The 24,922-nt window shown below is 40.0% G+C and overlaps 1 protein-coding gene across 1 annotated transcript in view; it reads right to left on the bottom strand.

Annotated features, from left to right (window-relative positions):
* Positions 1 to 24,563, bottom strand: part of LOC115864432 (coiled-coil domain-containing protein 62-like) — a 41,012-nt gene extending 16,449 nt beyond the window's left edge. Inside the window, exon 1 of the mRNA XM_060298702.1 lies at positions 23,792 to 24,563. Coding sequence (XP_060154685.1) covers positions 23,792 to 24,563 — 772 coding nt within the window. The remainder of the gene's footprint in view (positions 1 to 23,791) is intronic.
* Between the last annotated feature and the right edge of the window lie 359 nt (positions 24,564 to 24,922).

The following is a 24,922-nucleotide window of genomic DNA, read 5'->3' as shown; positions in this document are numbered from 1 at the left end:
TGCAGTCATCTCTCCTCCCCACTATGTGCTTCATGAAAGCTGGACTCTTCCTGTCTTGATCACTGCTGAATGCCAAACAGGGCCAGGCATCCACCAGCTGCTCCAAAAATTTTGGTTGACTGTATGAACAATGCTATTTCTTTCTTTCTCACTCTTATTCAGGATTGTGCCAAGAAATCACCAGGTTGCAATGTAATTCGATAAATGTAAATAATTGAGTTTTGTTGTGATGAGGGCTTAGGCTTTGAAGGTAACAGACTTGGCTCAGATCCTGGTTCTGCCACTCAATAGCTGTTTGGCTTTGGGAAAATTACTAAGCCTCTCTGAGCTTATTTCCTCCTATGTAAAAGTGGGGATAAAACTATCTGAGCCAGCAGAACACCTGCATCAGGGATGTGCACTAAGATTTGGTCTTTCTCACTCTCCCACTCCTTCTCTCTGTTCTTCCCAGAGAAGTTGTACAGAAGGATATAGTACTGTTTTAAAAAATTAAAATTTATTTTTGGCTGTGTTTTGTCTTCGTTGCTGCGTGTGGGCCTTCTCTAGTTGCAGCGAGCGGGGGCTACTCTTTGTTGCGGTGCGCGGGCTTCTCATTGCGGTGGCTTCTCTTGCTGCAATTGTTGTGGAGCACTGGCTCTAGGTGCGCAGGCTTCAGTAGTTGTGGCCTGCAGGCTCAGTAGTTGTGGCACATGGGCTTAGCTGATCCGTGGCATGTGGGATCTTCCCTGACCAGGGCTCGAGCCCATGTCCCCTGCTTTGGCAGGCAGATTCTTAACCCCTGCGCCACCAGGGAAGTCCCCTCTTTTTAATTTATTTCATAAAATATACCTTTTTCTTGTAGAAAAGGTTATTCCACTATAGAAACCTAAACACGCAAAACAAGTACAAATGCAGTATTCTATGGGTTAGGTATTATCAGTCACATTTTGTAAGTAACTGGGCAAATGCCAAAGCACTAGCAACTGAGGAGTAAGAGGATTCAAATCTGGCGTGCCCCCCACCCCAATTTCAAGAGCAGGGTGTGTTTTTCAAATCCATGATTCATCTGGTCTTTGTTTCTCATCCATCTTCTGTGTCGACCTTTCTCAAGAAGGCTCAGATTCTCCGCTTTCACACCCTCCCGGCTGGCTGTGCCCCAGCTTCCGCCCTGGGACCTCTGCATGCCTAGGTGTGCCTGCGCTCCCTCTGCATTGCCAGCTTTGCCAGGGACCTGCTGCATCGTGCACTGCTCGCTGTACCCCAGAGTGCCTAGACCGTTCTGGTACATGAAGTACGCCCTCATCACCACGTGTGCACACCCATGTCCTTATTTTATATACTGGCTCTAAGCCAGGCTTGGGGGTGACTACAGTGTGCATTTTGCTGTGTTAGCTGCTGGGATCAACGTGAAGTTCTGAACTTTTCAAGTTGTAGGCTTGAGCGGCAGACAGTGATTTAAATCAGGTCACCTGACTTAAAGGGTGGGCTGATTTAAAGCCAGGGCAGCTGACTTAAAGCCTGCATCCCTCAGCTGCAGGACAAGCCCAACTTTGGCGGTGCACGGGTTCGCCTCAAGCCAGCACTGCTGTTCAGGAAGAGCTTCCAGTAGCACCTTAATTCAGGGGAACTTGGTTCGTTGTCTTGCCCCTGCCTCAGAGGAGGGCCACCTGCTCTTCTGGAGGAGAATCAGGAAGGGGGAAGTGCAGAGTCCAGCCTGGCATTGCGGCACCCCTCGTCTGATGGCAGGGAAAGGGGAGTGGGGCTGTGTGGTGTCCTGGGGCTGGACTCACCAGGTCGACTCAGCCTCTCAGCCTCCTAGCCTCTCACTACACATCCCACAAGAGTTTCCAATAATATGTAATTATGCCTTAGGTTCTCGGCCTTCAAACTCATATCCAGGCTCCCAGGTCCATTGATTCAGCCAATTCCTCTGTGCTCTTTCTTCTATTAGATACAGTCCCAGAGGGAGGGGCTAGGGGATGGGACTGGAGGGACCCTGGCAGCACTGGCCTCAGCTGAGTAAAGAGAGCCGGGGCCTGCGCTATCACACATGTGCGAGCACACTTAAGGCGGAATCGAGGGGGCTAGTTAGAGGCAATCCTTGCTGCCTCAAGTGAGTATGGATCACCGTCGGTTGGGGAGCACGCTGAGCCCTGAGAAGTACTGTTAGGAGGATGTGTTCCTCCCTCGGCTTCAAGGACGTGGGTGCTCTTCAGGGCTCCAGTTTCCCTCCAGGCCTCCAGGTCCGACTACACCCCAGTGGCCTTGCAGACCTGGATTCCTGTCCCAGAACTTGACAAGTTCCAGAATCCAGACTGCAGAGATGGTTCCTGAGCACTCCAGCTTAAGAAGTGCTGTCCCTGGGGACCCAACAGTGGAGGGAGGAAGGGTGAAGGGAGTAGGGGCATGGGGTAGGGAGGGCTGGCTGCCCTGGGAGACGTTGAGAGAGAAATATCACTTCCCACACACCCTGCCCCCTGCAACGGACCCATTGATGCCATAGGATCTCAGGGCCTTTTAGTCAGAGATGCCTCTGCTTCTTTACTCCTGTGTTCAAAACTAGGCAAAACCAACTCTTCATCCTCTTGCTGCCTTGCCAGGACTTTTAAAGCACTGTTCTTTTGAAGCACTCGTTCCCTAAACTGCAGTTTGGAGCTGTCCCAGCTATTTAAAAGTGTTTTCCTTAAACTGAGACTAAATCCTACTCTTATGGAAAAACGAACTTCACGTCAGAGGAGATCGTCTTTTCTGCCCATTCCTTCCTTCTACTGCCCTCTTAAGACCCCCTGTGCTCAAAGAGCTTGGTGATTTATTTTTTGCTTCATGTCAAAAAGAAACCTTCCCCATGCACCCCAAAATGCTTTCCTGGAACATAGGTGTTTCAAAACCACGAGAGTGTTTTGCAGTTAGTATACGCTGGGTAGACCGCCTAGCAATCCCTCCAAGAGCCAGAGGTGAGCAACACCTTTACTTATTTGATTGGATGCCCTTCAAGTTTAGGAAGGTCCCATTCTTATGACCCAGCAGATAAGACAGAGCCCTGGATGGCTGTGGCTGTGATTAGATAACTTCTGGTGATTTTATTTCGCTTACTGAGCTGCTGCTTCTAGGTTAAATTCATTTTATTACCTGTCCATTTTTAAAGAAAGCGTGAAAAAGTCACTCTAATAAGTCAGGGGTCTGAGCTCAGGGTTGGCGAAAGGTACTCACAGGGTGGAAGGTGGAAAAAAATGGATGGGTAAAATAGGAGCATTGGCAAGTACAGCCAGGACACCCGTGTTCACCGTGCATACTAATAAATGTCAGAATCTCCTCATTTATATCTGGTGGGAAGTTCTTATGGTTTCACAGGATCAAACTCAAATCATATTCAAACTAGGGGATTTCCCTGAGCATAAAAGGAAGTATCCACCCCTCGCAGGAGTCGCTGCTGAGGAATAAAGACGTAGATGTAGAGACTGGACTTGAGGACATAGAGAGGGTGAAGGTTAAGCTGGGACGAAGTGAGAGAGTGGCATGGAAATATATACACTACCAAATGTAAAATAGATAGCTAGTGGGAAGCAGCTGCATATAGCACAGGGAGATCAGCTCGGTGCTTTGTGACCACCTAGAGGGGTGGGAAAGGGAGGGTGGGAGGCAGATGCAAGAGGGCGGGGATATGGGCATATATGTATACAAATAGCTGATTCACTTTGTTATACAGCAGAAGCTAACACAACATGGTAAAGCAATTACACTCCAATAAAGATGTTAAGAACAACAACGAATAGAGCAAAAAACTAAGTCAAACATGCAAGGGGAGACATTGTATGTGTTTACAGTTCAAGAAATCCAGAAGAGAATCCTTTACTCTGTATGCAATGAATCGTCCATTCGAAAAGCAAAAACTTTCTAAGATGTTGATTTTCCATTTATTGTTCAGAACATCATTTTTATACCTCTGTATGTCTAACTATTCAAAGCCAAGTCACGTGAGTTAGAGGTAAGCAGCTGATTGATTTAAAGTTGGGTCATGTGATTTAAAAACCAACGGCAGCTGATTGATTTAAATCCAGTCATATGACATGAGGAGTGAGTGCTAAAAACTGCTTTTTCATCTCTGGCTCAGAATATCTTATTTACCTTGGTTTTGCTTATGATTTAAAAAACTTGAGCTTGGAATCATCAGGACAAAAATACAGTATTTCAGGTTCATTCTTGAAAGCAGCTTCTCACGGTTAAGGTGTATTGACTAAAAGATCTTCCTTCTTCAAGAGATTCCAAACCTCTGTAGGACACTTCACTGTAATTGGAGAAAAAAGAAGAATGAAATCATGTCAGCAGCTGCAGGAGGCCAAGGCAGACCCCAGGACTAGGGAAGGAGTAGGAGGAAGGGCTGAGAGTTGCCATTAGAGCAGACAACGTCCAGACAACGCTGAAGCACTGGCAGAGCCCACCTGCCACTCCCAGTTTGGCACTCCAGGGTCAGATTTGGGTTTGTAGATGGGGTTGCTGTAACCCCAAGGAGGTGAGCAGAGAGGAGGAGTTGATTACCGGTCTCCTCTGACTCTCTGGCCCAAATTGCCTGGCTTCACAGTGGGGACAGAGTTTTGCTTTCAGCAACTGATGGGGCACTTCCAGGCTGGTCGGCTTGCCCAGTGGCCCGACAGCCTGACAGGCTGTCTGCGGTGGGACCGCCCTTTGCTTCTCCAGAATCTGTACATCAGGAGGTGCATGGTTGCGGGAGCCCATTCACTGCCCCCCCAAGGGGGATGGCACCTTCCCTGGCTGTACCCTATGATCACCAGGTACTTAAAATGACTGCAAGGTTTTTGACTTCAAGGAAAAGCTCACATAACCTCTTCTGCCTCATAATGTGTGGGATTTACTATAATGGAAGGACATTATAAAGAACAGGTAGAAAACTCACCTGTTCGTCTCCAGTTAGGAGTTTATTTTGCATGAATCCCCCCTACATGAGTAGATAGCAGAGGTTTATTTTTGATCTTGTGTGTGTAGTTGTAGCAGAGGATGTAGGTATGGTGATTTGAAGCCCTCAAAGAAATATTCTCAGAACTCTCAGTACTTCTCTTGATTGGAACCAAAAGAGACCTGGAAAAGGAGGAAAGGAAAAGGAAGAGGGAGAAAGAATGACTGTTTCTCAGTAAATTCACTTTCTTAATTGATCTGTCTTCTCATTTCTTTTAACTTCTATGTATGTCTAATGGAATAATGTAGAAAGGCTGATTTTTATGCTTTAAAAGATTTTACATCACAAAGTGACTAGAAGTGGGTAACAGAACTTATTCAACGTTGACAGAACTTATTCAAATCAATTTTAGATCGAGTCTTTGATATTAAATTTCTACACTAAAATTGGTTAATCCAAATTTCTCTTTCTTTTTGTGTGAATATTTGTAACATATTTTTGTAGATAATAATTTACCCTAGATATACAAAATTGTGAGAATGGGTAACATTTTTTACCACTTAAATGATTTCTTTTAAATGAATAGATTGTACACTTTAAATGCCAATGTTATTTTTTACATGTTGTTTTTTATTTTCTTGATTTCCATAACTTGTGTTTATTTAATTGATTTCTATCTAATAATATGTCTCCCCTTTATTTTTTCTTTATATTTTATTGATCTATAGTTAATTTATATTATTATATCAGTTTCAGAGGTACAACATAGTGATTCATAAATGTTTAGGTTCTTCTCCATTTATACTTATTATAAAAGAGTGGCTCTGGCTTCCCTGGTGGCACAGTGGTTGAGAGTCTGCCTGCCGATGCAGGGGACATGGGTTCGTGCCCCAATCTGGGAAGATCCCACATGCCGCAGAGCGGCTGGGCCCGTGAGCCATGGTCATTGGGCCTGCGCGTCCGGAGCCTGTGCTCCGCAATGGGAGAGGCCACAACAGTGAGAGGCCCGCGTACCGTAAAAAAAAAAAAAAAAAAAAAGAGTGCCTCCATTCCCCATGCTATACAGTACATCACTGTAGATTATTGATTTTATACATAGTGGACTGTTCATCAGAATCTCCTACCACTACTTTGCGCATCCACCCTGTCTCTCCCTGCTGGTAACCACTAGTCTGTTCTTTAATCTGTGAGTCTGTTGTGTTGTTGTATTCAGTTGTTTAGATGCCATGTGTAAATGATATCATAACAGGCTTATTTTCTCTGCAACTTATTTTACTAAGCATAATACCCTCTAAGTCCATCCATGTTCTTGCAAATGGCAAATTTTCATTTTTTTTGAAGTTATCATAAAAAATAATTTTTTTCTCCTAACCTATTGATGAACACTTAGTTTGACTTTATATCTTGTCTATGGCAAATAACACTGTTTTGAACTTTAGGGTGCAGTTATTTTTTTGAAATAGTGTTTTTGTTTTCTTCTGATATATTCCCAAGAGTGAAATTAATGGATATTAATTAATATTCTATTTTTAGTTTTTTGTGGAACCTCCATTCTGCTTTCCACAGTAGCTGCACTAATTCACATTCACATCAACACTGTACAAGAGTTTACTTTTCACCATATCCTCACTAACCTTTGTTATTTATGATCTTTTTGATGACAGCCATTCTGACAAGAGTGAAGTGATATCTCACAGTTCTGATGTGCATTTTACTGCTGATTAGCTACGTTTAACATCCTTGTGAGTTCTGGCTGTCTATCTGTATTTTTTCCTTGGAGAATGACTATTTAGGTCTTCTCACTTTTTAAAAAAAGATTTTGGGTGTTTTTTTGATATTGAATTGTATGTGCTGTTTCTATATTTTAGATATTAACCCTTGATTGGTACTCTTTTTGTGTTAACTTCTTACCATGTGCAAATATTTTTGCTCTTTCAGCACGTTGTCTTTTCATATTTTCTTTGGTTTCCTTTGCTATGCAAAATCTTTTAAGTTTAGTGAAGTCCCATTTGTTTATTTTTGGCTTTGTTTCATTTGCCTTAGTAGACTGAACCTAAAATTGTTGCTATCATTTATGTTGAAGAATGTTCTATATTTTCCTCTAGGGGTTTTATGGTTTCTGGTCTTACATTTAGGTCTTTATTCACTTTTGAGTTTATTTTATATATGGTGTGCTAAAATATTGTAATTTTATTCTTTTCCATATAGCTGACCCATTTTCCCAGTACCACTTACTGAAGAGATAGTTTTTTCTCCTTATTGCCTGCTTTTTCATAAATCAATTAAATATAAGTGTGTGGGTTTATTTCTGGGATCTCTATTCTATTCCAGTGATCTTTATATCTGTTTTGTCTCCAGTACTATTCTCTTTGATTACTGTAGCTTTGTAGTATAGTCTGAAGTCAAGGTGTGTGCTGCCTCCAGCTCTGTTCTTTCTCAAGATTGTTTTGGCTATTTGGGGTCTTTGTGTTTCTATACAAATTTTAAAATTACTTTTTCAAGTTCTGTGAAAATGCTTTCGTATTCTGATAGGGATTGCATCAAATCTGTAGATTGTCTTTGGTAGTATGGTTATTTTAACAGTATTAATTCTTCCCATCCATGCACCTGCTATATTTTCCCATCTTCTTCTGTTGCCTTCAACTTCTTTCACCAATGACTGATAGATTTCTGAGTGCATGTCTTTTACCTGCTTAGGTGTGTTTGTTCCTAGGTATCTTATTCTTTTTGGTGTAATTGCATATGGTATTGTTTTCTTAATGTTTCTTTCTGACAGCTTACAGTTTTGTTTTTTCTTCTTTTTCTAATTCCTTCAGGTGTAATGTTAGGTTGTTTATTTGATATTTTTCTTGTTTCCTAAGAATAAGCTTGTATCTCTGTAACTTCCCCCTGTGAACTGTGTTGGCTGTATCCTATAGGTTTTGGATCATTGTGTGTTGATTTTCATTTCTCTCTGGGTATTTTTAGAATCCCTAATTAATGTTTTCAGTGTTCCTTTCTTCCCCTTTTATTGCCTTCATATGTGATGTGAGGACTATCTTTAATATTATGTTTGGATTTCTTTCAGTTTGTGTGTGTGTGTGTGTGTGTGTGTGTGTGTGTGTGTGTGTGTGAGATTACTAAGTGCTGAGGTCTTAATTTCAAATGGACATTAACAACCCTGCATTTTTACTCTCCTCCCCTACAGTTACTGTATTTGACCTTATATTTTATATCTACTTGTTTTGTGTGTCCCTTAACTTCTTATTGTGAATATAGATGATTTTATTAGTGTTTTCTTTCATCCTTCCTACTAGCTGTGTACATGGTTGATTACTACCTTTATTGAGTATTTGCCTTAACCAATGAGGTTTTTCCTTTAGTAAGTTTCCTTTCCTAATGTTTATGTCGAGGCCTTTTCTTTTTCACTTAGAATAGCCCCTTTAAGATATCTCATAAAGCTGGTAAAGTGATGCTGAACTCTTAGTTTTGCTTTAGAAACTTTAGATCTCTCCATCAAATCTGAAGGAGAGCCTTTCTGGATAGAGTATTTTTGGTTATAGGATTTTCCCTTTCATGAGTTTGAATATACCATGCCACTCCCTTCTGGCATGCAGAGGTTATCCTGAAAAGTCCGCTGATAACTTTATTCAAGTTCCCATGTATGTAACTTGACGCTTTTCCTTTGCGCCTGTTAATAGTGTCTTTTTTTTTTCCTCTTTTTTTCTTTTTTTTGGTACGTGGGCTTCTCACTGTTGTGGCCTCTCCTGCTGTGGAGCACAGGCTCTGGACGCGCAGGCCCAGCGGCTATGGCTCACGGGCTTAGCCGCTCCGTGGCATGTGGGATCTTCCTGGACCAGGGAATGAACCCATGTCCCCTGCATCGGCAGGTGGACTCTCAACCACTGCACCACCAGGGAAGCCCTAATAATGTCTTTTTATCTTTATTTTTTTTGCTATTTTAATTACAATGAATCTTGGTGTGGTCCTCTTTGGGTTGCTCCTGTTTTGGCCTTACTGTGTTTACTGGACATGGATGTCTGTTTTCTTTCCCAGGTTAGGGAAGTTGTCAGCTTTTATGTCTTCAGGTATGTTTTACACCCCTTTCTCTTTCCTTTTTCCTTCTGGGACCAGTATAATGCAAATGTTAGTACACTTGATGTTGTTCACAGGTCTGTTCAACTTTCCTCAATTCATTTTATTCTATTGTTTTACTCTTCATCTTCGGTGATGGCCAGTACTCTGTGCTTTAGTTTTCTGATCCATTCCTCTGTATCACTGAGTCTACAGTAGTTTCCTTTTAGTGTAGTTTTCATTTCGTTTATTGTATTCCTCATCTCTGTTTGGTTGTTCTTAGGAGTCTGTTTTAAAAATCTTCTAACTTCTTGCTCTGTTTGTCCATTCTTCTCCTGAGTTCTTTGATCATCTTTACAGTCCTTACCTTGAACTCTTTCTTGAGTAAATTTGTTATCTCCACTTCACTTAGATCTTCTTCTGGGTTTTTATTTTGTTCCTTCATTTGGATCGTGTTTCTGTGTCATGTCATTTTTCTAACTTACTGTTTTTATTGCTACGTATGTAGTAGGTTCATTACATTTCCTGACCTTGGAGAAGTGGCCTTTTGTAGGAGATGTCTTATGTGTCCCAGCAGCCCACTGTCCCCTGGTCACCAGAACTATATGATCTAGGTGTACCCCCTTTGTGGACTGCTTGGGCTCTTCTGTTGTGGTGGGCTAACTACTGTGGGTTGTCTGGTAGGCTTGGCTGCCCCCAGGCTGCATGTTTGCCAGGCTCTGCCTTGTATGGAGGCTGTTTGTGTTGCTTGCTGGGACTAAATCATAAGGCATCTGGCTGTACAACGCTGGGAGACATCAAATCTAGAGCTGGTTCACTTATGGGTAGAGTTGCAGTTCAGGTGATATAAGGGCTAGTGCCCAATCACTGGTCCTGGGGTCAGGTTCACTACTGGGAGGAAGACACAGGTCCTGAGTTCTGGCGGTGGGGCCCAGGATTCTCAGAGTTGGTGTTGGATCACTGTCCCTGACACAGCTATCTGCAGGGTCTGAGGTATCCGTAATCTTGTGTTGGCATTCTGATGGGCAGGGTCAGGATCCAGCTGAGTCCATAGCTGCTTCTGGCCTGCAAGTGAGTGGCCTGGTTACACTGGCTGCTGGGCTGTGTTATTCCTGGAGCTGGTGTGTGCCTGTTGGTGTATGAGGCTGATTCCACTGCTAGAGCAGGTTTGCTGTTGGGTAGGTCCAAGCTCCATCCAGTCCTGGTGCAGTAATCACCTGCCGACAGGTGAGGCTGATTCCAAGGCCAGAGCAGGCTCACTTGTCAGAGGGGTCAGGGATTCTGAGGCTGGTGCCTGCCCCCTGGTGGGTGGAGATGGGATCCAGTGTCTCTGTCTGAGGGTTTCTGGGGGTCTTGGATCTATGCCTGTGCTCTGACGTGTGGAGGCTGGTCCTGGGGCTTTTGGTGGCTGGGCCATATCCAGGGGCAGCTGTGCGTTGATAGGGTCTGAAGGCACCTGTTGGCTGGTGGGTGTGGCTGTGCCCCTACTCAGTTAGCTGCTTGGCCTGCAGCCCCCTAGTGCTTGTGTCTATAGTCTGGTGGAAATGAGTGGGGCTCGGTCTTGTGGCTGATAAGCTGGAGGGAGGATTCTGAAATTATGGTTGCTGCTACCAGTGGCCACGAGGTAGAAGGAGCTCCCCAAAATGGATTCTGCCAGTGTCTATGTCCCTGAGGGTGTGCTGTAGTTGCCTCTTGCCTCTCTGGGAGATTCTCCCAGATCAGGAGGTAGGTATGACCCAGGATGCTTTCAAATTCCTGCTTATGTTCTGATTCTCGGATCATGTGGGATTTTGTGAGCATCCTTTAAGAGTGGAACCTCTATTTCCCACAACCTTCTGGCTCTCTGGAAAATAAGCACTACTGGTGTTCAAAGCCCAACTTTCTATGGACTCTTCATCCCAGCACAGGATCCCTGGGCTTGGGAGCCTGATGTTGGGGTTCATACCCCTTGCTACCTGGGAACACCTCAGAAATTGTAATTATTCTCCGACTTTTGGGCCACCCACCTGGTGGTATGGGTCTTGAGTATATTGAGACTTTCCCCCTTCCTTCCTGTCTTGTCGTGGTGCCTTCCTTATGTCTTTAGCTGTAAAACATCTTTTATGGTAGGTCCTGGCCTTTTCATCAATTACTATTCTGTAAATATTTGTGACTTCGGTGTGTCCATGAGAGGCATCAAGCTCTGGTTCTTTCTATGCTACCATCTAGGACCATCTCTCTGCTTCATTCTTAAATCATATTATTTAATTTTTCTTAGTATCTTATTTGATTTGTGGCAGTTTGAAATTTATATCACTCATGTTCACTTCACCTGTTTTAAAAAATTGAATAGTGCATTCATTCATTTTTAAATGAAGGTAGTGACCTGTGAATTTCCATACCTCAAAAATCAAGGATAGGACAAAAGGATTTTCTACCTGTGTTACCCTCAAACTCTGCACCCCACCCCAGCCTGGAGATTAACGTCTTGCACCCATGCTCACCTTCTGTTTTTGGACTGTTAACCATCATTCCATCTGTATGTGTGTTGACAAAGTGAACTATTGTCTTTCCAGTTTTTGTTTTATGGTTTTGGGTTTATGGAACAGTCCTACTATGAATATACATTTACTGGTCTGCTGAAGTTCATATATAAACCTGTTAAGAACATTACTGGAATTGGAATTGCTTGTATATACACTCTGATAAATTTTAGAGAGAACGGTAGAACAGAAGTAAATTGTATTTCAAATCCCACCATATTCTCACACTATGAAAACCCTTCCCTTTTTAATATATTTGTGTGTAGTTTACCTTTATGCCCATACTATGTTTCCCAGAGATGGGTAAGTGTTATGTTTCTTGCAAAAAAATTTACTGTATTGTTCAGTCAGGTTTTTAGTGGTTTTAGCATGATCATATTTCCCTGAACTCGCAAATACAGGATCTTCTCTCACACTGTCCTTTACTCCCTGCTCATTTATATTGCCCTACTAATTCTCAGTACTGGTTTTTCCTTATGTTCTTCATCAACCTGGATACATTATACTATTTCCTCCCTTATTCAAGACCAGTGGAATAGAATAGAGCACCCACAAATAAACACTGATATATGGCCAAATGATTTTTGACAAGTTGCCAAGACTTGTCAAAGTCTTGTCAAAGTCATTTTTGACAATGGTGCCAAGCACCATTCAACAAATGGTGCTGAGAGGTCTTGTTGTCAACATGCAAAAGAAGGAAGTTGGACCCTTACCTAACATCATAGGCAAAAATTAATGAAAATGTATTAAGAAACTAAATATACTGCCTAATAAAATAAAAAGTCTTTGAAGAAGGCACACGACAAGAGCTTCATGACATTGGAGTTGGCAGTGTTTCCTCAATATGAAACGAAGGAATAACAAAGGCAGAGCTAACCAAAAAATAAACAATTTTCAGTACATAATTTTAAAAAAATGTGTATCAAACAAATGTAAACAGAATAAAATGGCAACCCACAAGATGGGAGAAAATATTTGAAAGCCATATATCTGACAAGAGATTTCTATTCAGAATATAGAGAGAACTCCTACAACTCAACAAAAAGCAAGCATCCTGATTCAAAAATGGATAAAAGACTTGAATAGATGGTTCTTCAAAAAGATGTACAAATGACTAAGCACTTGAAAAGATGCTCCGTATCACTAAATGCATGTTTATATATTTGTGTGCATGCATACGCACACAAACACAGACACATACACAAGCAGAAAACAAGTATTGGTGAGGATGTGAGGGAGTTGGAAGCATTGTGCTATGTCAGTGGGAATGTAGAATGATACAGCTGCTTTGCAGAACAGTATGTCAATTTTTCAGATATTGAAAAATAGAATTACTACATGATCCAGGAATTTTACTATGAGGTATACCCAAAGGAATTGAAATCAGGGTCTTAAAGAAATATTTGTACTCCAATGTTTATAGCAGTAATAATTACAATAGCTAAAATATGAAAGCAACCTAAGTGTTCATCCACTAGTTCCTGGATAAACAAAATGTGGTATACCCATATAATACAATATTATTCAGTCTTAAGAAGGAAAAGATCTAGGAGTATGCTACAACATGGAGGGATCTTGACGAAATGTAGCTACCAAAAATTCCATTTTTGTGACGTTTAATGAGTCATAACAATACAACTACTTATTTCAACTATATGGGATACTTAGTGTAGTCAACACCATAGAAATTGAGAGGGTAATGATGCTTTTCATGTGGTTATGGAACAAAAAGGAAAGTTATGTTTAAAGGATATTAAGTTATAGTTTTAAAAGATAGAAAAGAATTAGAAAGTAAATGGTGATATTGGTTGCCCAATAATATAATGTATTTAATATCACTGAACGGTGCACTTTATAATAATTAACATGTTATATTTTATGTTATTTTATTTTACCAACATAAAAAATTGGGAAAGAATGTAATATCAGGAAAGGGAGTGGACCTTGGATGGAGCAGAGAGTAGTCAAAAGGGTGAGACACTGCATATTTTGAAGAAGAAGAGGCGAGAGTCTTCATTGGCCAGAAGAGACTTTATAAAAAAATTAAAAATTACTCTGAGGGTGTATTAAATAGATATATATGGGTGTACTGTTATCTCCCGTGGGTTATCTTAAAGAGTCTTTAATAAAGTCCAAAAGTTTGCTGAGGCTTTTTTAAAAACTAGATTCCGTATGAGATAATTAGAGGCTGGTACTTAAGTCTAGGTCCAGGTTGACATATTTTGGAGGGAAGACAAACTTGAGAACAGTGGAGGTCCTGAGAGTGTAAGTACATGGAAAGTAGAAAAAAAATAATAAAGGAAATTAGGAAAACTTTGGACTTCGAAGGTCATGGATTACTGAGTCAGACCTTTGATTTCAAAGGAGTTATATACGCAGTTGCTATTTGGATTACTTGTTGATAAGGATAAGTGGAAAAACTAGAGTTGTTTCCAAGTGTAGGTAAGATATAATGAGAGGATAGAGATGGAATGTAGGGAGGCCCAGAGAAAAATGAGAAGGTCATATTGGGCCACGATGGTGGTAATATCCCGCAGAACAGATGGTAGGGCAGACTATGGATTCATCTTTCTTATTTCAGTTCCCCACCTCATCCTTAATAATTCTTGGGAATATTTCAGCGCTCTGTGTTGCAGGTACAGAATTCGAGTGAGGAGACTACACCCTCAGTGTCCAGCTGTCTGAGTCCTCAGTGTGCTTCAAATGATGGAGAGTTGTTGCTTCTTTATGAGAAGAGTTAGTACCTTGTAATTAAGCTTAAGCAGGAGGTTATACAATATTGATTCCATTTTATATATACTGTTGGCATGGAGGTTCCTCCTTCTCTTTTCTTGACTGTTATGAAATGAATCTATATTTCTCAATATTTGGGTATATCAGATAAATACATTAAATAAAGGAATGTTATATATTGCTCCCTGCATAGTTTGCCTCTTTCTTCTTTCTCTCTTACATTTACTAAATTAGCACAGGGAGAGACCTTGAAATGTTCTAATCAGGAGAGATTAGCACATCATATTTCTAGAGAGGTTGGTTGGACAGAGCAGGGGTCCCATTGAGAATCAAAGCTTGTTTCTACTTGGAAGTGTACCTGTATAGGGTAGATGGCTCCAGGAAACCTCCTAGAATATTCCAATGTCCCTGCAGGAGTTCATTAAGAGAGGCAGGATCTGGTACCAGATCAGTGTACTATGACATGTTTGTCAGTCATGTGATGTGAGATTCTCAGAGCCAATCCCATATGGTAGGGCTGACTGCAGAGTGATGCAGAACCTGTGAAAGCCTTTGATTGCATGTTAAAGATGAAGCTCTGATTTGGGGGAGAATTTTCTTACCTGACTGAATGTCATCCTTCTGTGGGGATGAGATTCTGTGCTTTTCCTCTGTTGATGACCACTGACTGAAAATCATTAGAGAATCATGTCTAGACAGCATTCTTTATTTAATTTCTTAAAGAAGAAAACATAGAAAACATTTTTATCCACTTTCAAATTGAGGATCAAGGGGAATGACATCAGTGAAAATATGCGAGTAGGGAGCTTTGGCTTGTTTCCAGCCCCAGAAACACTGACATACGTGGTAAAACCTGTCAAAATTATCTTATCAACCCATGTAGGTTTTCTTTTCTTTTTGCCATGTAGATTTATCATTTATTGAAACTTTACTTACTACAGGATGTGGAGAATAAACAGGGAAGTAGAAACTGTGTTTCCTGATGAGAGAATCACTAAGTCACATTAGCTGTTTTGAGTTTTGTCTTACTCACCATGACCATAATTAAACAAACAAAAAAAAACATTTTGTTTTTTTTGTAAGTCAGTTCCGACATTTCATAGTTAAAGACAAGGTAAAAGATACAGACTTAGATTTACCAGAATTGAGTATAATTTTGATTGTACCTGTGTTGAATATATGAGCATGACCTGCTACAAAACTTCATTATACTTATTGCCACAACTGACAAATTCCCTTTTTCCTCTCCTGGTATGTTACATGTAAGGAATGCATAGGTCACTAACCCCAGTTGGTCAGAGGTAAACTCTGCCACATGGATTACTGCACGTTTTCCTGCTGGAAGACCACACATTCTCGAGTATCATGCCTGCAGAGTATCTGGGCTCTTCTTTTTTCTGGCTAAAGGTTTGCTAATCACCTAATTTTATGAGAAATATACAAATTTGTATTTGCATATTCTTCAGGTTTTTATTTATCTATTCTCTTTCAAGTCCTAAGTGCAAATATTAAAGTGATTTCCAAGAGGGTGGTAAATAATACAGCTACATTTATGCTCCAAAGTTAGCAATAAATCATAATACAATTGTAAATGCATTATTGTGTGATTAATATGTAGATACTTATGTAAATGCAATTTTAGTAATGCTCTGTGGAGAGCTTCAGAATGTAGGTATTAGAAAAAAAAGAAGGAGTTCCTGAAACAATCAGGGAATTATAGAGAAGTCTTTGTGTCTATAATTATCAATCTGAAATAAAGCATTTTCTCAGAAATAAACTAGGCATAAAATTGTAGGAAAAAGCTACATGAAATGAAACAGCATGTGAGACGGCCATACAAGAAAAAGAATATTCTCAGAGAATAATGAACAGTGTGGAGTTCAGCAGAAGGCTAATACAGATTCAGAGAATAAATCTTTGGAGAGCCTAATTATGAGTTCCTCATATTTCATTTTGGAGAGATCTTTGGTAGTCATTTGAAGTATTATGTTATACGATGACATTAACATACTCAAATACTTTCATTTAGAATGACCAGTTAGAACCAGAATAAATGAAAAGGAACACAAAATTATGTTTTTGTTGATTTTTAAAGACCTCAGGTGAGTGTTGATAATTTAAAAATACATGATGTCTTGAATAAAGTTCCCTGGAATTTGAGATCTGTACAAAAGCATTTCTTTTCTGTAATGCTAGGATGCTAATTGGACATTTTTGCAAGAAAGAGATTTCAGGATGCAAATCTCGTGTCTCTAAGGTGGCAAGTCAGTTCATGGTGGAACCTTCTATTAAACCTGTGTGAGTGGAGAAATATTTCTTTGGAAGGAAGAGGTCACAAATCCGTTTTTAATACAGTTAGTGGTTTGTAGTATATAGAATGAGCAAAATGGCTACTTCTGAACTTTACGAAAAAAATAATATAGTTTTTCTGCCTTTATATTATGAAGCTGATGTAAAATATCAAAAATTCTTTATTTTGAAAAACAATGTAATCAATTTGACATAATTTATATATTGAACCTGTGGTACGCACACACAATCAAATTAATTAAAAAATTTTTTTGCATTAAAAAAATATTTTCAAGTGTAGTTGATTTACAATGTTGTGGGGTTTTTAAATACACGTTTATTGGAGTATAATTCTTTTTAACATTGTGTTAGTTTCTGCTTTAAAACAAAGTGAATCAGCTCTATGTATACATATATTCACCATATCCCCCGCTCTTGAGCCTCCCTCCACCTTCCCTATCCCACCCCTCTAGGGGGGCACAAAGGACCGAGCTGATCTCCCTATACTATGTGGCAACTTACCACTAGCTATTTTACATTTAGTAGTGTATATAAGTCAGTGCTACTCTCTCACTACGTCCCCGTCTCCCCTTCCCTCCCATGTCCTTAAGTCCGTTCTCTACATCTGTGTCTTTAGTCCTGCCCTGTCACTAGGTTCGTCAGTACCATTTTTCTACATTCCATATATATGTGTCCACTTACTTTTACATTGTGAAAGTTGGGTCTAGCCTTGAACCGATGAAACCAGCCATGGCTGGCATTAAAAGATGTGTCCTCTGATTCCTTGCCATGTTTATTCTTCAAGTCTTCATAAAGGCTTTTTAGCTTTCTCTTGAATCAGCATTAAGCTGAGCAGGACATTGATCCTACATCCATACACTGAGAAGTTTCTGCATCTCCATCACTTTTCCATGCTTCTTCAATATTTTGTCAACATCATCGGCACCGCAGACTTCACGTTCCATGATCTTGTCCTTGTTCTTTAGAATCGTGCCAATGATTGAATGATTCATGTTATAAAAATGAGCGATGTCTAACATCTTTTTGCTTCACTCCACTCTTTCAATTATTTTCAATTTTGTTTCCATCATTATCGCCTGGTGCTTCTTAGCAGTACTAGCTACATCACCGCTGCTTTAACGCTTGCCTCCAGACATCTTGGGCTTGAAATAAAGGTACTGTATTACTGTACTCTACACAGTACTGTAAACTACACAAAAGCACAACCACTTATAGAGGATGCACACACATGACAATGTATGCCAACCAGACACATGAACTAACTTACATGACTGGACATGTGAATGGACGTTTGCATCTTTGAAAGTTTGCAACTTGAAGGTTTATATGTAGGTGACTTACTGTATTTGTACTGCCTAGGGAGAACTACCTAGGAAAACTGTGGTATGATTTACGTCAGAGAATGTTTTGCTTATGTTCTCTTCTAGGAGTTTTAAGGTGTCCTATCTTATTTTAAGCATATAAGCCGTTTTGAGTTTATTGTTGTGTATGGTGTGAGGGTATGTTCTGACTTCACTGATTTGCATATGGCTGTCCAACTTTCAAAACACCACTTGCTGAAGAGACTGTCTTTTCCCCTTTGTATATTCTTGCCTCCTTTTTCGAAGGTTAATTGACCATAGGTGTGTGGGTTTATTTCTGGGCTCTCTATTCTAGTCCATTGATCCATATATCTCCTTCTGTGCCAATACCTTGTGGTTTTGCTTACTGTAACTTTATAGTATTGTCTGAAGTCAGGGAGGGTTATGCCTCCTGCTTTGTTCTTTTTCTTCAGGATTGTGTTGACTATTCTGGCTTTTATGGTTCCATATACATTTTAGGATTATTTGTTCTAGTTCTGGGGAAAATGTCATGGGTAATTTGATAGGGATCACATTAAACCTGTAGATTGCCCTGGGTAGTATGGCCATTTTAACACCATTATATCTTGCCGTCCAAGAGCGTGGGATGTCTTTCCATTTCTTTGAATCATCTTCAATTTACTTTATTAATGTTTTGTAGTTCTCAGCTTATAATTCTTTCACCTGCTTGGTGAGGTTTACTCCTAAGCATTTTATTTTTTTGATGCCATTTTAAAAGGGATTGCTTGTTTACATTCACTTCCTGATATTTCATTGTTAGTGTAAAGAAATGAAACCAGGGACTTCCCTGGTGGCTCCACGGTTGAGAATACACCTGCCAATACAGGGAACATGGGTTCAAGCCTTGGTCCAGGAAGATCCCACATGCTGTGGGTCAACTAAACCTGTGCACCACAACTACTTAGCCTGCACTCTAGAGCCCATGAGCCACAACTACTGAGCCCATGTGCCACAACTACTGAAGCCCATCTCCTAGTGCCTGTGCTCTGCAACAAGAGAAGCCACTGCAATGAGAAACCTGCACACCGCAAGGAAGAGTAGCCCCCACAGGCCACAACTAGAGAAAGCCCGTGTGCAGCAATGAAGACCCAATGCAGCCAAAATAAATTTAAAAAAAAAGAAAGAAATGCAACCAATTTATGTATGTTAATCTTGTATCCTGCAACTTTGGTGAATTTGTTTATCAGTTCTAGTTGTTCTTTGTGGAATTCTTAGGGTTTCTTTTATATGTATTATCATGTCATCTGCATATAGTGTCAATTTTACCTCTTCCCTTTCAATTTGGTTAGAATTTATTTCTTTTTCTTGTCTGACTGTTGTGGCTAGGACTTCCAATACTATGTTGAAGAGAAGAGGTGAGAGTGGGCATCCTCTTGTTCCAGATTTTAGCAGGAAGGCTTTCAGCTTATGAATATTGAGTATTATATTGGCTGTGGGTTTGTCATAAATAGCTTTTATTATGTTGAGATATGTTCCCTCTATACCCCCTTTGGTATGCGTTTTTTACCATGAATGGCTGTTGAGGTTTTTCAAATGCTTTTTTCGGCATCTATTGAGATGATCATTTGTTTTTTGCTTTTCCTTTGTTGATAGGGTGTATCTCTTTGATTGATTTGCATATGTTGAAACAACTTTGTGATCCTGGGGTGAATCAAATTTGGCCATGGTGTATGATCTTGTTATGTGTTGTCAGATTCAGTTTTCTAATATTCTGTTGAGAATTTTTGGATCTATATTTATCAAAGATATTGGCCTGTAATTTTATTTTTTAGTAGTGTCTTTCTCTGTGTTTTTTTTTTTTTTTTTTTTTGTGGTACACGGACCTCTCACTGTTGTGGCCTCTCCCGTCGTGGAGCACAGGCTCCGGACATGCAGGCTCAGTGGCCATGGCTCATGGGCCCAGCCACTCTGCGACACGTGGGATCCTCCTGGACTGGGGCACGAACCAACGTCCCCTGCAACAGCAGGTGGACTCTCAACCACTGCGCCACCAGGGAAGCCCTCTGTGTTTTTTTTTTTTTAAGTCTTTATTGAATTTGTTACAATATTGCTTCTGTTTTATGTTTTGGTTTCTTGTTTCTGAGGTATATGGGATCTTACCTCCCCGACCAGGGATTGAACCTGCCCCTCCCTGCACTGGAAGGCAAAATTTTAACTGCTGGACTGCCAGAAAAGTCCCCATCTGGTTTTGTTTGTTTGTTTTTAATAAATTTATTTATTTTTGGCTGCATTGGGTGTTTGTTGCTGTGCGCAGGCTTTCTCTAGTTGCGGTGAGCGAGGGCTACTCTTTGTTGTGGTGCACAGGTTTCTCATTTTGGTGGCTTCTCTGTTGCTGAGCATGGTCTCTAGGCACACGAGATTCAGTAGTTGTGGCTTTCAGGCTCAGTAGTTGTGGCTCCCGAGCTCAAGAGCGCAGACTCAGTAGTTGTGGTGCACAGGCTTAGTTGCTAACGAGCATATGTGATGTTCATGGACCAGGGCTCGAACCCGTGTATCCTGCATTGGCAGGTGTATTCTTAACCATTGTGCCATCAGGGAAGTCCCCCACCTATGGTTTTGATAGCAGGATGATGGTGACTTCATAGAATGTCTTTGGAAGTATTCCTTACTCTTCAATATTTTGGAAGCGTTTGAGAAGAATCAGTGTAGGTTCTTCTTTGTATATTTGGTAGAATTTGCCTGTGAAACCATCTGATCCTGGACTTTTATTGGTAGGGAGTTTTTTAAAATTACAGATTCGATTTCACTTTTAGTGATCAGTCTGTTCAAGCTATCTATTTCTTCTTGATTCACTTTTTGTTGGCTGTAAGAAAACAACATACATTTTTAGATTATGTTAGCACCTAAATATTTGCCATGTATTAGACCACAAGAAAGCAAAGAAAAAAGTAGTAAAATATTTTTTCATATAGAAAAAATATTGAAATATTATTTGAGAAATTGGGATAATAATACTAATTATAATAATGACAAACTGTTCTGAACTTAAAGACTACTTTCTCTAAGATGCATACTATATGCTAATTGTTTTATTGTTTTTAAATCCATGGAATATAGTCTCCTTTTTAATTTAATTCTTTTATTTTACCTGTATATTGTTAAAAACAATTTAGTTGCACATAATATAAAAAATTACACTTTAATAGGAGATATTAATCCATTTACATTTAGTATAGTACTGAAAATACGTAGGTTTAGAGTTACCATGTTATTGTGTGCTCTCTTTTATTTATTTAAATGATTTAATTTTGTTTTTTTAAAAATAAATTATTTATTTATTTTTAATGTCTTTATTGGAGTGTAATTGCTGTACAATGGTGTGTTAGTTTCTGCTTTATAACAAAGTAAATCAGTTATACATATACATATATCCTCATATCTCCTCCCTCTTGCATCTCCCTCCCACCCTCCCTGTCCTACCTCTCTAGGTGGTGACAAAGCACCAAGCAGATCTCCCTGTGCTATGTGGCTGTTTCCCACTAGCTATCTGTTTTACATTTGGTAGTATATATAAGTCCATGCCACTCGCTCACTTCATCCCAGCTTACCCTTCCCCCTCCCCGTGTCCTCAAGCCCATTCTCTATGTCTGCGTCTTTATTCCTGTCCTGCCGGTAGGTTCTTCACAACCGTTTTCTTTTCATTTTTTTAGATTCCATATAAATGTGTTAGCATACAGTATTTGTTTTTCTCTTTCTGACTTACTTCATTCTGTATGACAGACTCTAGGTCCATCCACCTCACTACAAATAACTCAATTTCATTTCTTTTTATGGCTAAGTAATGTTCCATTGTATATTGAAGATGTGCGACATCTTCTTTATCCATTCATTGGTTGATGGACACTTAGATGGCTTCCATGTCTGGGTTATTGTAAATAGAGCAGCAATGAACATTGTGGAACATGACTGTTTTTGAATTATGGTTTCTCAACGTATATGCCCAGTAGTAGGATATTTAGATTTTAGGGAACCTCCATACTGTTCTGCATAGTGGCTGTATCAATTTACATTCCCACCAACAGTGCAAGAGTGTTCCCTTTTCTCCACACCTCTGCAGCATTTATAGTTTGTAGATTTGTTTTGATGATGCCCATTCTTATCTGTGTAATGTGATACCTCATTGTAGTTTTGATTTGCATTGATCTAATGATTAGTGATGTTGAGCATTCTTTCATGCGTTTGTTGGCAATCTGTATATCTTCTTTGGAGACACCTCTATTTAGTTCTTCTGCCCATTTATGGATTGAGTTGTTTGTTTCTTTGATATTGAGCTGCATAAGCTGCTTGTAAAGTTTGGAGATTAATCCTTTGTCAGTTGCTTCATTGGCAAATACTTTCTCCTATTCTGAGTGTTGTCTTTTTGTCTTGTTTTTGTTTTCCTTTTGCTGTGCAAAAGGTTTTAGGTTTCATTAGTCCCATTTTTATTTATTTATTTATTTTCATAAAATGGATTTATTAGAGTATTATCTAACAAATTACATATACTTTACCTAGTAATACATAATAGAACATATGAGTAAAAACAGATGAACCAAAAAAAAGGAGATTATTAAAATGTTCTGTAAATGTTTTTCCTTCCTCTGACCTCGCACATTTTATTCACAGCATCTGTAGAGCACTAAACTCTCTTTGGGCCTATGAGCTTCTTAGTCACTAGCAGAGTGCCTGGCACACAGATGCTGATCCAAAGATTGCGGGAATTCCACTATAAGGCTACAAACATATGCATATCTTCGTGTAGATGTACAAATATATGTATATCTTTATGTAAGTATCTGTAACAATGTAAGACATAATTACTTTGAGACACAGGAATCCTAGAAATAATGGAAATAGTGACCTCTAGTGGTAGGAAACTGCATTTCCCCAATCTTTAATCACATGAGATTAAAATTAAAAATTTCATTTTATTTGAAAAAAATGTAATATAATACTGTATTCTGCCCTTTAACTTATAGAAATGTAGTCTCTTCCTAGCAGGAAGGACATTGAGAGTAGGTATGAGTAGACCCAAACATGTTCACTTAGTTAATTAAATTCTTTTTTCTTTTGACCATACCACATGGCATGCGGGATCTTAGTTCCCTGACCAGGGATCGAACCTGCGCCCCCTGCAGTGGAAGCGCGGAGTCCTAACCACTGGATCTCCAGGGAAGTCCCAGTTCATTTAATTTCTATTTGGAACTTTACCTCCAAACCTATGATTTTCTTCATACAAACCACCAAAATTCAAGTCTAACAAAACCTTCTTGGCTGTCAGGGCCATATATAGATAAGCTCTAAATATCAGTGATTCTCAGTTGGGAGCAGAGAAAGGAGAGGCTAGAAACTCTGACACACTGGGGTGGGTTGGGGTTAGAGTGTAGGAGAACATGGCGGTGAGGGAGAGTGGGGAGTGCCACTTTTATGTTTATCAGAAGGGGGCCTAAGTTACACTTTATTGACAAACTTGCTTTTAAGTCATGAAAAATTCATCCCCAACATTATTATTTTGCGGTCGTACTGATGTAACAAAACACATGAGTATTTTCCAACTGTAATAACTACAGGTGATCTATTTGCAAAATTGAAAAACTGTTGAATTCCTAATTTTTATCTAGTATTTGCAAATACTTGGCTCAAAAGATTCTTTCTTATTGAATTTTTAAGCACAAGTACTATGTTTTTAGTGAGCTAGTATAGTCATGCACTCAAGCTAGAAGGGAGAGCAGCTCCTCATTTTACAGAAGAGGAAACAGAGTGAACTGGGAGGCACAATAACAGCTTTAAAATTCCCTGCCTGGTCCCTCCTCATTTCTCAAAGGGTGTTAAAATAAATTAATTAAATACATAAAGTATTTTGAGAGAGGTACAATTCATTTAGCCCATCATGGTAGTATCGTAGAACGTTCAGGTTACTTAAACTAATCATCTATTTTTACCAGCAAAAACCAATTCATCATGCAGGCAACTTTTCGCTTGCTTGAGACGAATGATCTCTTCTCGTTGTCCATTATTTTCTGTTGTCTTTTCATTTAGATCCTCTTTTAGCTTATTGACTTCAAGCTTAAGTGCCTTCAATTTCTGCTTATAATCTTGCTTTTCTTTCACAATACAGGTCTCCACCATCTTAGCATCGCGTAAGGCATGCTCTAACAATTTAAATTTACCCGAACAGTCAGCAATGTGATTGACTGCCTCGATAATATCTTTGTCCTTCAGCTTTATCATGGTGGTGAGAGCCTGTTCTCGAGCTTGCAATTGTCCCACTTGAGCGGAAAGTTCCACTAATGTGTTGCTGAGATTTTCGTTTCTAGCCTCAAGGTCTTCAGAGAGGAGAGTGGAATGGGTTGCCTTTGGGGCCATTTCTTGAAGCTGTAGTTGAGTCTTTTGAAGAGTACTCTGGCATTCAATTTGATTCGATTCAAGGGTTTTTACTTTCTTTGTGAGTGACCTGATTATTTCAGTTCTTTTATGTAGTTCACCTTCTAATTTGCTGCAACGTTCTTCCAAAGTCAACACTTTCTGCCGATCCTCTTCCCATGAAAGAAGTTGTCTTTGATGTACTGCAACCATATCATTGAGCTCTCTATCTCGATCTTTTAATTCTCCAATGAGAAGCTGTAGCTCTCTCCGTTGCTTCTCGATAGTGGAAATCTCAACTTCTGACCCAATGTTCTGGCGCCCGGCCAGGAAGGAGGCCGAAGGGTTCATAGGTGTTTCCTCTGTCCCCGGAGAGAGTCGGCGTGCGCAGCGTCACCCTAGAAACGCCATCGGCGCGCCTACCCGGAGTGGCGGGGGCGAGCCCCGAGCTCCGGAGCCCCGCACCCTCGCTGGCCCAAGCAACCTCGCCCAAACCGTCGGCCCTGCGGAACGCGCCCGGCCTCATTAGTCCCATTTTTAAATTTTTGTTTTTATTTCCATTTCTCTAGGAGGTGGGTCAAAAAGGATCTTGCTATGATTGATGTCATAGAGTGTTCTGCTTATGTTTTCCTCTAAGACTTTTACAGTGTCTGGCCTTACATTTAGGTTTTAGTCCATTTTGAGTTTATATTTGTGTATGGTGTTAGGGC

Source organism: Globicephala melas, chromosome 5, assembly GCF_963455315.2.
Source record: "Globicephala melas chromosome 5, mGloMel1.2, whole genome shotgun sequence".
Taxonomy (NCBI): Eukaryota; Metazoa; Chordata; class Mammalia; order Artiodactyla; family Delphinidae; genus Globicephala; species Globicephala melas.
This window is presented reverse-complemented; position numbering and strand designations above follow the sequence as displayed.